The sequence below is a fragment of the Pinus tabuliformis genome, chromosome 4_1, assembly GCF_031772625.1.
Source record: "Pinus tabuliformis cultivar Carrire ecotype Pingquan chromosome 4_1, CPIR1, whole genome shotgun sequence".
NCBI classification, from domain to species: domain Eukaryota; kingdom Viridiplantae; phylum Streptophyta; class Pinopsida; order Pinales; family Pinaceae; genus Pinus; species Pinus tabuliformis.
The window spans coordinates 89763793-89779193 of record NC_142303.1 but is presented as its reverse complement, the minus strand read 5'-3'; the positions used below and the strand labels follow the sequence as shown (position 1 = coordinate 89779193).

Below are 15401 nucleotides of genomic sequence, written 5' to 3'. Positions count from 1 at the left end.
AGTTTTATTCAAATTTATGAGTGTCAATCTTTTTTTATCATTTTTATTTTGGCATTTCTTTAATGAAGAATTTATTTAACATACACTTTTTAATAGAAGTTCAATTTTTTTATAATCTTTCATGGTTGGATGAATAGAAGACTAGTGTCAAATTTTGAAAAGTTTCCCTGTTTATTTTCTTATCTAATTTGTCTATTATTCAGTAGAGATTCATTGAAATCACAAGTTTGACGGGTGAACTCTTCACAATTGAAGTGCCCTAGAGATTTTTAGGTGTGTTGAATCTATATAAATAGTCAGAAACACCAATTTAGACAAAGCAAATCAAAATTTAACAACAATGTGTAAATAATATTTATCTTTGTCTCATATGAATTCACTTCTGTAAAGAGTATTATTAAAATTATATATCAAAAATGTCTGCCTCTCGACCCAATAAACAAAGAGAACAGAAAATAAAGTAATAAGCAGTAGGTTAGGTTAAGAGCAGCAGCTAGTAACTGGACTTACTTGCAGCGTGCAATCTGGATACTAAACCATTGTCTCGATACCTGCTCTGCAACAGCAAGCTCCTCCATTCATTCGAATTCTGGGAGAGATTGGGATTTCGCTGATGCGCAAATGGTTCCATCTCTAATCCTGCTTCCACAGACTCCTGCACAATGTTGGACTAACCCCACAATCATGCTTCCTACTTCTGATGGACCATGCTTGCTATTTTAGATGATTTATGCTGGTTGAATAGTGCGAATATCCTTTCCCCATTTCAATTTCAAATTTTGAATTCACCAACTTCAGTGAAATTCTATCGTCCAAGACAAAGGCAACTTACGTTGCAATCACAATACCATAACCGTGAGTTAATGAAATTGGGTTAGGCGCATTGGAATTTGGAACGTCAAGTGACTCACCGGTGGCTGTGCACTGGAATATATGTCAAAACATATGATGACAGGATGACCATGTTTTAGGAATAACTATACGCATAGGTTGGCAGGGTACTGTCAAGATAGCCTGGTACCGATAGGGTACTATCTGGAGCTGTATTAAACACTAGACTGTTAGAAATATTGGTTGCCAATTTAGAGGCGCTTGTAGGTTAAGACAGGTATTATTGATTTTGACAGGTTCAATTTGAAATGGGCCGTCATTTTGACAGGTTATCGATTTCTAACACACGTCATATTTGACGGGAGAAAATTTATGGTAACAGTCAAATACGTTCTCGAACGCCAAATACGTCCTGTGGGACGTCAAATTCCAGACCTGGATCCTACTAGAGGAGGAAATTTTAGCTCCGAAGGAGGAACCTTACAAAGATGTGGAGCAACCACAAATTGAGGAGCAAAGAGTGGAGACAACCACTCAAGAAGAACCATCTAGAGAAGGTAGAAAAAGGACCAAGGAAGTTGAGAGACTTATTCAGGATGTGAGGGAGAATGTGGCTGCTCCTTCAAATTAATGTAGGAAGAGAAGGCCACCAAATTGGTACACTGGCTACATGGCTCTAATGACTAAGCTTGTAGATACTGAGCCATCCTCTTTTGAGTAAGTAGTAGAGAAACTTGTATGGGTTGATGAGATTGTGGAGGAATATGAATCCATTGTAAAGAACATTGTTTGGGAAGTGGTTGCAAGACCAACAGATAAATTAGTTGTGGGTTCACGATGGATCTTCAAGGTTAAGAAGGAAGTAGACGGAAGCATAGAGAAGTACAAATCCAGATTTGTGGCCAAGGGGTACTCTCAAGTTGAGGGGATTGACTATGAGGAAACCTTTGCTCCTGTAGCAAGGTACTCCTCCATCAGATTAATACTTGCACTAGCTGTGCAGATGGGGCAGAAGATCCACCAAATGGATGTAAAAATAGCATTCCCCAATGGAGTTATTGAGGATGAGGTGTACATCGAGAAACTAGAAGGATTTTATACTTTTGATCGAGAGTCTCATGTGTGAAAACTCAAGCGAGCATTGTATGGTCTCAAAAAGCACCCCGTGCTTGGTACATAAGGATTGATAACTATCTCACCGGTTTGGGCTTCACCAAAAGTGAAGCAGATTCAAACCTCTATCATATCTTTGTATAAATTTCTCATTATTGTCTTATATGTTGATGATTTGATTTTAACTGGTGATGAGCAGCTGATCAGATCTTGCAAGGAGGACCTTGCAAGGGAGTTTGAAATGAAGGACATGGGTCTCATGCACTACTTCCTCGGGTTGTAAGTATGGCAAGGCAATGGGGAACTGTTTGTCTCTCAAGGAAAGAATACAAATGAGATACTACAGAGGTTTCGCATGGTGATTTGAAAACCATGGAGACACCTCTAGCGACCAACTAGAGGAAGGAGGATGCCACTTCAGGTGAAGAAGTGGATTCTACCATTTATTGTCAGCTAGTGGGTAGGGAAAATTTGAAGGATGGAAAATTATCTTGAAGTTTAAAAACATTGGTGAATCTCGCTAGTCCGTAATATGCAAACTATAAAATCTTTATTGATGTATTTGTAAAATTATTAAAATTTATAATGATTTTATATATACTCTTTATATAATGTAGGTGATTTTTAAGGTAAAATAATTTTATATTGTAAAATTTGGGCGAATAATTTTTATAAAAAATGGAAATTGGCAAATCCTTTTTTTTTTGGAAAAATCATGGAAAATTAGCCCACCTGTGAATATTAGCCCCTAAAATTTTCCATGCTAGTGGGTTCACTTATGTATCTTTCGAACACATGACTAGAGATGTACTATGTAGTCAACCAACTGAGCCAAGTTATGCTCAGGCCAACCAAATTATTTTGGAGGGAAGCTAAGCATGTTCACAGTACCTCAGAGGCACTACCTAGTTTGGACTATGATACATATAAACAGAGGGAGTGAAGTTGTGTGGCTTCACATATGAAATTTGAGTGGGGAGTCCATCAAACCAAAAGTGTACATCAGGTGGAATTTTCAGTGTTGGGTCCACAACAGTTTCCTGGTACAATGGGAAGCAAATATATATGGCGCTTAACTCGGTAGAAGCAGAATACATGGTTGCAAGTCAAGCAACATGTGAGGCGATCTAGATGAGAAAGATACTTGTTGGATTATTTAGTCATACGATGGATCCAATTTTGATCTACTGTGATTATCAAAGTTGCATTAATCTCTCTAAGAATCATATTTTTCATGATCAGTCCAAGCATATAGATATTTGGTTTCACCATTTACGGGACTTTATGCAGAGGCAGGTAGTGTTGTTGCAATACATTCTGGTAGAGGAACAAGATGCTGACAATTTGAAAAATTCCTTTTCAAGAGGGAAGTTCGAGTTCTACAGGTGTTGGATAGGGGTGGTTTGATAGTCATTTTCTTGTTGAGAGGGAGTGTTGAAAAATGCAGCAAGAAATTCTCACTTTGATTTTGCCTTGAGATGGCTTGTGTCACCCAATTTACTCAGCAAATTCTAGGTTGAGGAATTAGAGTTCAGTTCAACATGTGTGATTTAATTTGTAGCAATCAAGGTCAGTTATCTCATGTTGTTTTCAGTTAAACTAGTTCCAACTTTTGGAGGAACTAGTGGAATGTTAGTTGTGCAGTGGGACTTCAATCAAACTCAGTGATCATCCATTAACTGATCAATCAATCCAAAATATCTAGTGCATGCAGAGAATTCGAGTTACCCAGTTGAGGTGGAGATTACAAGGCAGTGTAACATCAGTTGTAGACTATTCCAGAGTCTATAGGTGTTGCATGTAGTCAGATGATCAACCTAAAGGATTTGCGCAATCAATTTGATGAATTTCCTAAATAATAGGGGCTTAATTTATCAAGGAACAATGCAAGGGAACATGAGCTCAATTAGAGGCAAAATTTGACTAAGTTTGGGTCAGAGCCTTTTAGTGAGAAGAGAGATAGGTTATGCATTTGCAGGTTGTGTTCAGTTGAGCAAAGAAATTGTAATACATCTCTATTCTTTTGATTTAATGCAAGCAGACATTGGGGTTTTAGCAGTTTTCTTTCCCCGAGAAAAATACTTGTTGCATGTGTTTTATTTCTTATTGCATGTTTAAAATTTTTGTTCTAAATTGTGAATTAACTTCCACAGAGCAATAGAGTAGGTTTGTGTCTTGTGATTTTGGTTAAAACTTCATGAGCAGTTGCAAATCTACACCATGATTTCTACATGCTAGGTTGACCTAGGTTTAATATCTTAATCATGGTTTACTATGTTTAATAGATTGACCTATGTTTACAAGGTTTACCAACTTGACCTAATTTTACTAGGTTAACCTATGTTTAACAATTTGACCTACATTTACCTGGTTGACCTAGGTTTACTAGGTTGGGCTAAGTGTACAAGCTCAACCATGGTTTCCTAGGTTGACTTAGGTTGAGCTACGCTGACATAAGTTTACTAGGTTTAATAGGTTTACCTAGGTTTACTAGATTTACCATTGTTTATTATATTTACCTAGATTTATGAGATTTTCTAGGTTGACTTACATTTACTAGCTTAATCATGGTTTACTAAGTTTAATAGTTTGACCTAAGTTTACTAGGTTGATCTAAGTTTACTAGGTTTACCAAGTTGACCTAGGTTTACTAGACTTACTATGTTTACATGTTTACTTACGTTGACTAGGTTTACTACCTTTATTAGGTTGACCTAAGTTTTCTAGGTTGACCTAGGTTGTCTAGGTTTAGTAGGTTGACTAGGGTTGTTAGATTTACTAGGTTAACTTAGGTTTATTAGGTTGACCTAGGTTTACTAGGTAGACCTTGGTTTGGTAGGTTGACCTAGGTTTACTAGGTAAACCTAGGTTTAGTAGGTTGGCCCAAGTTTACTTTGTTTATTATTTTTACTAGGTTTATTAGGTTAACCTATGTTTACTATGTTGACATAGTTTTATCAGGATGAACTAAGTTTACTAGGCTTAACATATTTACTAGGTTGACCTAGGTTTACTTGGTTGATTTGGGATATATATTGAGGAAAAAATGACATAATATATTGAGCATATAATAGGGGGTAAAGGGTTTTTATATTTTGTGTATAAAAAATGGAGCTCAAAGTTAATGAAAAAATATAAATGGGTATAAAAAAATGTTAATAAAAAAATGGATAACTACAATATCTAGTGAAAGTATGGGTCTTTTAAATTGGGAAGGTGTATTGGGTTCGTATTGGTAGGGGGTTAAATAAAGTGATTTTTAGAGGTATTTTGTAATATGTAGTCAAATTAAGGGTATCATTTAGTATGCCACAAACACACATGCTATGTCAGAGGTTCATTGAGTGAAGCCCCCGTGGGTCAAACATGGCTAGGTTGTCTTCATGGTCTACCATGGTTAACTCTAGCCCACATGGTAAAACATAGTTATTTATAGTTAAATGTTGAAAAACATGGTCAACAATGTTCCCCCATGGTCATCCATAGTTAACCATACTCAACCTTTGTGAAATAAGCTCAACCATGGTCAGCCATGGTCAAACAAGCTCAACCATGACCACCATGGTCAAACATGGTCGCCAAGTTAAACATGCTCAACATGGTCATCCATGGTTATGTTTAGTCCACCATAATATATCATCTAAATCCTTTGCTAACCATGGTTAATTAAGGTCAACCATGGTAAACCAAGGTCAACCATACTCAACCAAGTTCAACCTCAATTGACCAAGGTCTACCTTGATCAACCATGGTCAACCTTGTCAACCCTTTTCAACCATTAATGTCACCTTTATTGTAATATTAATGTAGCATTAACATTATCATTAATGTAACATCAACCATAGTCAACCATGTTTGTCAAGGGTTGTCAAGGGTTAGCCATGTTCAACATTAATGTAATGTGAATGTAACAATGTAACAATCGTCAACATTAATGTAATAGAAATAAATTGTTACATTAATGTTTGACCAAGGTAAACCTCGGTTAACCATGCTCAACAATCATAACCATTAACAATCCTCGACTAACATGGTCAACCAATATCAACCATATTCGACAAACATGAACCATAGTTAATCATGGTATATGAATCTTACCACACATGTCAACCATCTACTAGCACAATCACATTAGTAAATGTTGTTGATATACATCGATTGACAACATTTTACACCTTTTATATGTCAATTGGCGTATGAAAATGACGTTGATCAATATATATCAACCACATTTACTATTGTGATTGTACTAGTTCCAATATGGGTTTGAAGTAGTGGTTGTAAGTTTGACATGATGAAATTCCATCTTATGTTCTTTTCAATGAAGTTAGATTTAACTAAATGATTATCAAGGGCCCTTCTAACATCCTTTATGGAGGAGTTGTTACAATTCCATGATAATTAGTTTTGAGCTCATGCATATGGACATGCTTATTAAATCCTTGTAACCCATAGATATGCCCAATTTTTTTTTGAGACAATGTTTCCAAATGTCATTATCATTCCTATAAACAGAGAGATAAATGTTACTTAAAATAATAAATATACTTGTTAGAAAATCTTGAAGAAAAAAAAATCGATTAGCATTAATGTAGATAATGAGAAGAATGGAACAAAGGAAAATCAACTTTTTTTATTGCAATCATACTTTATTTTCATGGTTTCTATCTTTATAAAGAGATGTCTGCAAGTGCGAGATAACACTATCCAATTATGACATGTTAGTTGCAATGAAATTTTGGTAAAATCATTAGAAAGAATTATTAGAGGTATTTGCATAAATTTTTAGAACATGGTGTAAAAAGATGAAACATAGAAAATCAAATTGTCTTTTTGAATATATATAGTTTTTATTTATGAAAAATTGGTATAACTCAAAAAAATGGATTTTTCTAAGATTGGTATGTTATTTTGTAAGACAACAAAATTGGAAACCAAATTAATTGTATTATTAATGATGATCTCAATGAATATGTACATAGTGTACATATAAATACATAATGAAATTGTTGATTCAGTTTTTGGATCTTCTTGGACTCTAACAACTAATTACCATAATACACAGTAACCCAAATTATATCCCAAGGATTAGGTGTCTAACATTCCCCCTTAATCCGAAGGGATGTATCAAAGTCCAAGAATGAGAGCTAAAAATGAAAAAATTCATCTCAGCCAAGAGTTGAATGTCTCTCAAAAATGGTTTTCAAAGGATGACCACAAACCAAGGATGGTGGTTTTTAAGAGAAAAGAAAAAAAGATAAAAAAAATTCGGAGAACTCAAGGTCTCAACCAGTGATGGTTTAAGGATGGCCATCAACTATAGAAATATCATAGCAATTCCTCAAACAAACCAACTTTCGAACAATTCCTAATTTGGGGACGTGCTCCTTCACAAATCTCAACATGCAAAAAACATGCAATCATGCTCATTCTCATAGAGCATAAATCAAAATAACTCTGTCTACAACTCTGAATCTAGTTTCTGAACTCAGACTCTAGGCTATAGAAATACAACTCTGACTAAGGCTCGCTTGAAAAATCATCGAACATGTAGTAGACCATATCAAATCCATCAATTCCCCCCTTGTCAGATACTGTAGAAATTAATTTGTAGATTCAATACTACTCATGAAATTTACTAAATCACAAGACTTGAAGCTACTTTACTAATCTGTGGAAGTTAATTCACTATCTAGAACAAGAATCATAGACATGCAAAAAGAAACATCACACATGCACAAAGATTTATCTAGGGGAAAGAAACTGCTCAAAATCGATTACTATCTATATTGTATTAATCAAAGAATAGAGATGAAATACATATGCTTGCTCAAGCCTGAGCACATCTTGCAAGTGTATAGCCTATCTCTCTGCCTGACTAACTAACTATGGTAAACACTTATTCAATTTTCAATCCCTTCAAGCTCCTATTTCCTTGTGTTGTTCCATTCAGAAATTGCCACTATTTTTTAGGAATTTACCACCATGGAATTGCGCAATTGCCTTAGGTCCTTCCTCTGACTGCATGCACCACCTGTACACATTGGAATATGCTACAACTGATAGTACATTGCCTTGGAATATCCATCTCAACTGCATAACTTGAATTCTCTGAATGCAACAATTATTTTGGGATGATTGATCAGTTATCTAGTTGATTATTGAGTGTGGTTGAAGTTCCACTTCCACAACTTGACCTGCACTAGTTCTTTTGACAGTTAGAACTAGTTAAACTGACAATAACTCAAATTAACTGAAATAGATTGCTATAAATTAGTAACCAAACATACATAACTGGAATATAACTCCTCCAACTTGAATTTGTTAAGTAAATTGGGTGACACAATCGATGTCACACAAGTTAACATAATCCAAATTGTCTACAAATGTGGAAATTCGAATTTTCTCTATTTTGACCAAGGCAAAGTCAAATTGAGATTTTCTTGCTACATTTTCATTAGATACAAGGTGAGAAGATGAAGTGTGCTCCATTGCAAGACTGGTCAATACTCTCGAACATATCTTGTGGTATGACCTGTAAATATTCTTGGCTACTTTAGATCAATCCCAAGAAGGAATCCATCCAAAATCAATTCTCTCTCTTACAATAGTCTTATGTTTGAAACATTTGTTTGAATGGAAATTCTTCTTTCAACAATGTTTACAGGGATGAAGATCATAACAATGACCTTTCTCATGTCCAACTCTGTCACAATATTTACATCTAACGATTTGTTGTGGGACAAGATCATCTAGAAATCCAACACTACAAAATTGGATAGGCTTGGAAAAATTAGGCACATGAAAAGAAACATCTTTATTGTATCCCACGTTGGTTCTGTTTTTGTTATGTACAATTTCTTCCCAAGGTCTAACAAATGTTTTGGGAAATGGAGGTTCAATTTTTACGTCTGCATGGAATTTTTCTTTTGAAATGGCTCCATCAATCTCTGATTACTGTTTGGAATTAGGATTGTCTTGTTGTACTTGAGACTCAATCTCGAGAAATTCAGTTGTCTCCAATGCATCATGTAAGTGGATTTTGATATCAACAAGACTTACTTTATTGACATTTATAGTTTCATCGACAATGGAACTAATGAGATTGTTTAATATATCAAATAGATTTTTAATTTGAGCCATTTTAGTCAATCTCAAGTGTCAGGTTCAACCGAAAATGCACTTGTTTACAACATAATTTGAGAAGCAAAAGATGAATAATTTTCAATAAGAACATACAAAGAGTCGACCTATTTAATAATGCAATACAAACTTATAAACTTGAAGGAATTTCCAATGCACACCTTCAACAACTTTCTTCTAAAGGCACAAGACTGCTTACATTCTTCTACCAAAAACAAAAAACCTAACAAAGACTCATCACAAGTGAGACTACCATTGCCTTCAACAACAAATGATCTATCCTCGTACTTGATGCCACTTGTAAACAAATGGGTTATCTACACTCTGCTGACTTAGGATGTTGCTACCTTGAGAGTCACGAACTTCCTAGTTTTTCACATTCTCAAGCCCAAAATCATGATTCTTTATATAGAAACAAATAGTGTATACACACTGGTAGAATTACAAACTAGTCGTTCTTTGAACTCTGCAGTTTTGGCTCTTTTTTTGGTTCTCAATTCGTCATCAAATAATTGGGATCTTTTTACCTCCAAAGTATTCACAACAAAAATGTTGTGTTAGTAAGCAATTGGAAACTCCGAGACATGTGCTTTAGTGTAGTCCTAGCCTTCAATAGTCTTTGAATGGCATGAAATGACATATCCTTAAATTTCAAAAGATAAACAAAGAAGATAAACCAGGTTTTTATACTCCTAGAACCTGCGCTATGATACCATTGTAAGACAACAAAATTGGAAACCAAATTAACTATATTATTAATGATGTTCTCAAAGAATGATGTACATAATGTACATATAAATACATAATGAAACTATTGATTCAGTTTTTGGGTCTTTTTGGACTTTAACAACTATTTACCATAATACACACTAACCCAAATCATAACCCAAGGATTAAGCGTCTAACATATTTTTCCTCATATAGTCACATCAGGCCCCGAGTTTTATATGTAAATGATGGATTTTTATGAAACAATTTTTGTATGATTATAGAGGATAGACGATTCTTGTGCAATCCTATTTTACATAATTTTTAATGTTGATTTTATATTTTTATAAAATTAAGAATTCCAGTGAAGCCCTCAAATGACGAGGTCAAGCTTAAGCCCCATTATGAGGGTCTTAAAACACACACACACAGACACATTAATATTAATGGGTTGGTCTTCATATATATTAGTGCAGGTTCTTTTACAATTTCAAAATAGGTCAACCAATCAAATGTTATAGCAGAAATAAAAAACCTATGTTTTCTAGAAATTTGATATATGTCCAATAAAAATAAAAATAAAAATAAATATTTTTTCAAAAAATATATGCATTTAGAATCTGCACATGAAAAACGAAATTGGAAACACTTTTAGCTTGTTGGAGGAGATGATTCGCCAAACCATAGCCATTGCGTGGTTGGACTAAGTCAAATTGTTACTGCATAAATGGTGATTGTGAGACTCGTTTTTCCCCACTTATAAGAGGGTCCGCCTTTGGAAATTTTCTGGACAGACACCCACCTCTAAAAATCCTTTATTCGCATAATTTCCATTAAAAATGGTCTCTAGTATAGTTTAGTTTAATTCAAAAGCATGCTTGTAAAGATACAGTCATTACAATGTTGTTATTAAATAGATGTCGCATGTTATGTAATGGCTAGTGTGTTGTTGTAGACTTGGGAACTAAGGATTACTTGTTATCTTTTCATTTGTAAACATTTGTTTTTTAGGCATTTTTGTGAATGATATTTAATTTTATAATAGGTATGTAGATGATTCTCCTGAATAGTTCTTGAATAGTTCTCGGAGTGCATTGCAAAGTCACCGAGTGCTTGGATTAGGAGCGATCCACCTGTTCCAATCAAATGTTATTTACACACAAAATTTTCAATTTCAAACCGTCTAATTGGGAAGAACATGCTGCCACGTGCAGCCGCCTTTTTTAAATGAAGTTTATTTCGTACTGCAATGATTAATTAGATATTTAGAATAAAAACAAATTCAGTTAAAGATTTTAAAATTTAATTTAATTAATGAATATAAATAAAATAATTAAATTTATAATATAAATCAATTTTTTTTATATATTAAAAAATAATTTGAAAATATACTTTTTAAAAATATTTTAATTTTTTATCATTTTAATTTAATTAATTAATAAATAAATGTTTTTAATATTTTAAAATTAAAATAAACATTATTATAAAATTATTACTATCAATAATGAGTTTACTACCAAAATTATTGCATTTCAATTTTTTTTTTTAATGCGTTAGTAAATCCAAATCCAAACCCATCACGCCATTGAAAAAAATAATGAATTTATAAATTGAATATTAAAGCACTATATGCCAATTTTTTTAATAAATCATTGCAGGCAAATGGATTGTACTTTAAAAAAATAATGGCTCTATACAAACCCAAATATACCGCACCTTGGAATTTTCAATATTTGATAAAAGAACCCTTAATAATCAAAGACAGATGAAAAGATAAAATTGGCTCTATACAGAAAAAGTGCACATTAATCGAAGTCAAAAAAAACTTGCATGACCAGAAGTTTTCTTTTAATCTTAATTCCTCTGCTACTTATCAACTAAGGAGGCAGAGTGAATCTTTCTCAGATAAAAAGTAGCTTGATGTACATGTTCTCAGAAACAAGCAGATTCTGAGTCATACTCCAGAAGTAAAAACATTATTACATTAGAGAAACAAAATCATGGCTCGTAGCTGTCAGTTCACCTGAGTCTTAACACTTCCTGGCAGTCACCCAGTCATTTTCACAAAGGTATTGTATGGAGTCCGGCGAATCGGCGATCCACGCGCAAAAATCCAGCCACTGGTTTAAGTAAAGACAATCAAAGATATAAATCTATAAAGTAATCTCAATTGAAGAAGAATTTACCGTGGATGGTAGTACAACATTTTCAGGTGTGGCCGAGGAATTGAAGGGCGGCGGAGGATTGGCGACGTCATCTCCATTTCCTTCTAACATGTGCACAACCCTCATCATGCATGGACGATCTGCAGAGTTGTATTGAATGCACCACAACCCAACTTTTGTGAGTCTCCTCGCCTTCTCCTCGTCTGCACATTCCATTTCTCCTCCTCTCAACCTCATCCCCAACTCACCACTCTCAATCAGCTTGAAAGCCAATTCAGGAAAGTATAATTGACTGGACCGGCTAACCTGCACATCAATATTCTTTCTGCCCCCAACAATCTCTAGCAACAGCATTCCGAAACTATAGACATCTGATTTATCTGTAACAGGACCGGCATCACTATGGCACAACTCCGGCGCAACATATCCCGGCGTCCCTCTCGTTCCTGTCATAGAAATATGATCGTCTCCCTTTCCACAAAGTTTTGCGAGACCGAAATCAGCAATTTTAGGGGTGAAGTCGGCGTCCAGCAATATATTGTGAGGTTTGATGTCGAAGTGTACGATGCGCTTTGGGCAATCATGGTGTAAATATGCAATTCCACGGGCCACACCCAAAGCAATCGAATACAATTGTTCCCACCTTAACACTTGCCCCTCCTCTTTCCGGGCAAATAAAATTTTATCCAGAGATCCATTGGGCATGTATTCATATACGAGTGCGCTTATAGGGTTTTCAAAACCGTACCCCAACAGACGAACCAGATTGACGTGATGGACACGTCCAATGGTAGCAACCTCATTCGTGAATTGGGTCTCGGTATGCCTGTGCCTATCAAGAAGCTTTACAGCCACTAGAGCGCCGTTCCGAAGCATTCCTTTATAGACCACACCAAACCCTCCTTCTCCCAACTTTTCTGCAAAGTTGTTTGTGATCTTCTTGAGGTGAGAGTGTGAATATCTGGTTGGCATTGCCATTTCATAAGCATTTTCCTTTAGGAATTTCTCCACCCTTGAAGTAGAGGTACCAGGAGTAGGCCTTCTCTTCTTGGCATAAAACATTAAGAACAACACTGCTATTGTTGTCAGCGCAACTCCTCCAATGATGCAACCTGCAGAGTAATACATAAATCGATATGAATGTGATGTTGATTAACCTGGGTGAGAACAGTGGAAATTACAAGATACAAGTTCACAATGGGAAGAAATCATAGCTACCTATTACAATGGCAAGCCTGCTTTTATGACCTGCAACGCGGCCATAACAACTATTATGAGTAAAAGCAACAATCCATAGTTTTTGCAAACAGAATGAACAATATCGGGAAACACTACAAGCACATATATCCGTGGGTTCAAGAGTCCAGAATGGAAGGAACATTTAATACATCTTTACAGATTGCGGTAATTTAAGCATTGGTGTTTGTAATTGAATTGGGAGAAGGGGTTCAGGAAAAGTACCAATACTATTGGTGGGGCATATCTCTGCATGCGAGGTGCCATCGGGACAATAGCAAATAAATGTTTTAGTTGGTTCTGAAATGTTATAACCACAACTCCCGCCACTGTTCATACAAGCGCCACAGCTTCGGTTTCTCTTCGTGTCGGCATACCATGTTATTTCAAAACCTGCTGAGAGGCGTGTTCTCAGATCCTCATTCCGTTGGAATGAGAAGTTGTTACTAACTGGCAGTTGAATGTTGCTTTGGCAGAATCGTCTTCCAGATTCTGGATTGGGAATGACGTACCAATCAGCGCCACATAAACGGCGCTTATGCCCTTTAATACTTTCATTGCATTGCCCCCAAAGCGTGAGATTGGTGTATCCATGGGCTATACGAAATTGAGAGTCGGGCCACCAAAATTGAGAGTAGTTACCTAAAGGATTGCAACTACCCCCCGGCATACTCTTCCATAGATTGTAGTTAACAATTGTCATGCTATTATTATTAAATCTAATAATATCCAACTCTGTCGGCTGCAAGATGACATACTCGTCTCCATTGAGTAAAAGCAAAGGATTGCTATCCAAACTACAGTTTAGCTGAAACTTAGGATCACCACAGCCGCTGTTAATTTTCCCATAAGGATAGTGCAATTCAAAGCTCCCACATGTACCCCAGGAGCATTCCTCGTAGCCACTGCCAGTACATGATGTTGTGAAGCAGAGGAGGAGGAGGAGGAGAAGGGCAGATGCAAGAAGAATGAAAACTTGATAAAGAGTGAAAGACATCGAATTGGTAAGAAGGCAATGATGTACTGTGACACTCTGCTCTGCTTTGCTCCTGGATATGGAAAACTTAGTAGCAGGGATTCTGCAAAGAAGACGAAGGAGATAGATCGCATTGGACTGAATGGGCGTGAAGTGAACGGCCAGGCAATCTCAGTCAGAAGACCGCAAATAATGGTGTAGATTCCTCATGTGTGTCGCCATTTGGTATGCAAACTGCAATAAATTCAACACGCCGTGTCGCATCCGTCTATTAACAAAGCAATCCTCTCTGCTAATTATTCGTAATAGTATTGAAGATAATAACATTTCAGGATTATTAATTTTTATGACCGCGACATCCACCTGTAGGTGGAGAGGGTTCTTAACTTTGATTGTGATTTGAATTTTCAATATTTGATAAAAGAACCCTTAATAATCAAAGACAGATGAAGAAGATGGCATTGGAGAGAATGGGGTTGGAATAAATGACACGGATTGCAGTATATAGGACGGCATCGTGAACACGCCAATTAGACGTCGGTTGACTTACTACGCCCGCAACTTGGAATATACCGTGAATTTTAATTCCACGAACCAGCGGGGTGGCTTCGCCCTTTTTTATCGCACTATTTGCTTTTAAAAGACATTGAATCCGACACAATTCCATTCCTTTCGTCCATTGAAGAATATCGTGCGGGTTAGTTAGCGTTGATAGGAACAGGAAATTTGGTGCTTTCACGGTAAAAACAAAGATTAAGAAAAATCCCCGATGCTAGGACGATGTGTTAGTCGCACATTTGTCTCGTGACTTGGGTTGCGTGCCAATATCCGGGAGGAGGAGGTTGGAGCCCATGCCTTAAATTCCACTTGTATGTAATGGATTGGCACATGTATGAGAGTTGGAGGAACATAGGTGAGGCTCATACCTTCACTTCTATTAAGTTCTTTTCACTTGTTGTGAGTTGTTCTTGGGATGGAATTTGTTTTGTGGTGGTTGGATTTTGGGTTATTCATGTTCAAGAGTGTATTGCTATTTCGATGTTGGTGTTTTTTTGTGTGTTGTATTTGTATAATTCTGAGTTCAACTTGATGTTTGAATTGGTGATATTCCTCTTTTTTGGATTATGATTTTCAAAATATACTATATTCTTGTTATGTCTTGGTTTTAGGTTGTTGGTATCTATGACACTTTTTCATATGGTTGTAGCTTAATGGGGTTAAGGTTTGCT

General features: G+C 35.8%; 1 protein-coding gene and 1 pseudogene across 1 annotated transcript; both read right to left on the bottom strand.

The window, feature by feature from the left end:
* Positions 1-11575: 11575 nt before the first annotated feature.
* On the bottom strand, positions 11576-13209 carry LOC149174334 (rust resistance kinase Lr10 pseudogene; annotated as a pseudogene).
* Positions 13210-13341: 132 nt separating this feature from the next.
* On the bottom strand, positions 13342-14839 carry LOC149174333 (LEAF RUST 10 DISEASE-RESISTANCE LOCUS RECEPTOR-LIKE PROTEIN KINASE-like 1.2). The gene is made up of 2 exons (XM_089420808.1): positions 14746-14839; positions 13342-14342 (listed from the first exon to the last, which is right to left on the bottom strand). The coding sequence occupies exons 1-2, from the start codon at positions 14837-14839 to the stop codon at positions 13342-13344; spliced, it is 1095 nt and encodes a 364-aa protein (XP_089276934.1).
* Between the last annotated feature and the right edge of the window lie 562 nt (positions 14840-15401).

Bases quoted from the DNA above. Each gene is read 5' to 3' on its own strand.
- LOC149174333 (XM_089420808.1), bottom strand. From the start codon at position 14,839: ATGGAATTGTGTCGGATTCAATGTCTTTTAAAAGCAAATAGTGCGATA. The intron at 14,343-14,745 runs GTATATTCCAAG...CTTCTGACTGAG, and splicing joins TCGTGGAATTAAAATTCACG to ATTGCCTGGCCGTTCACTTC.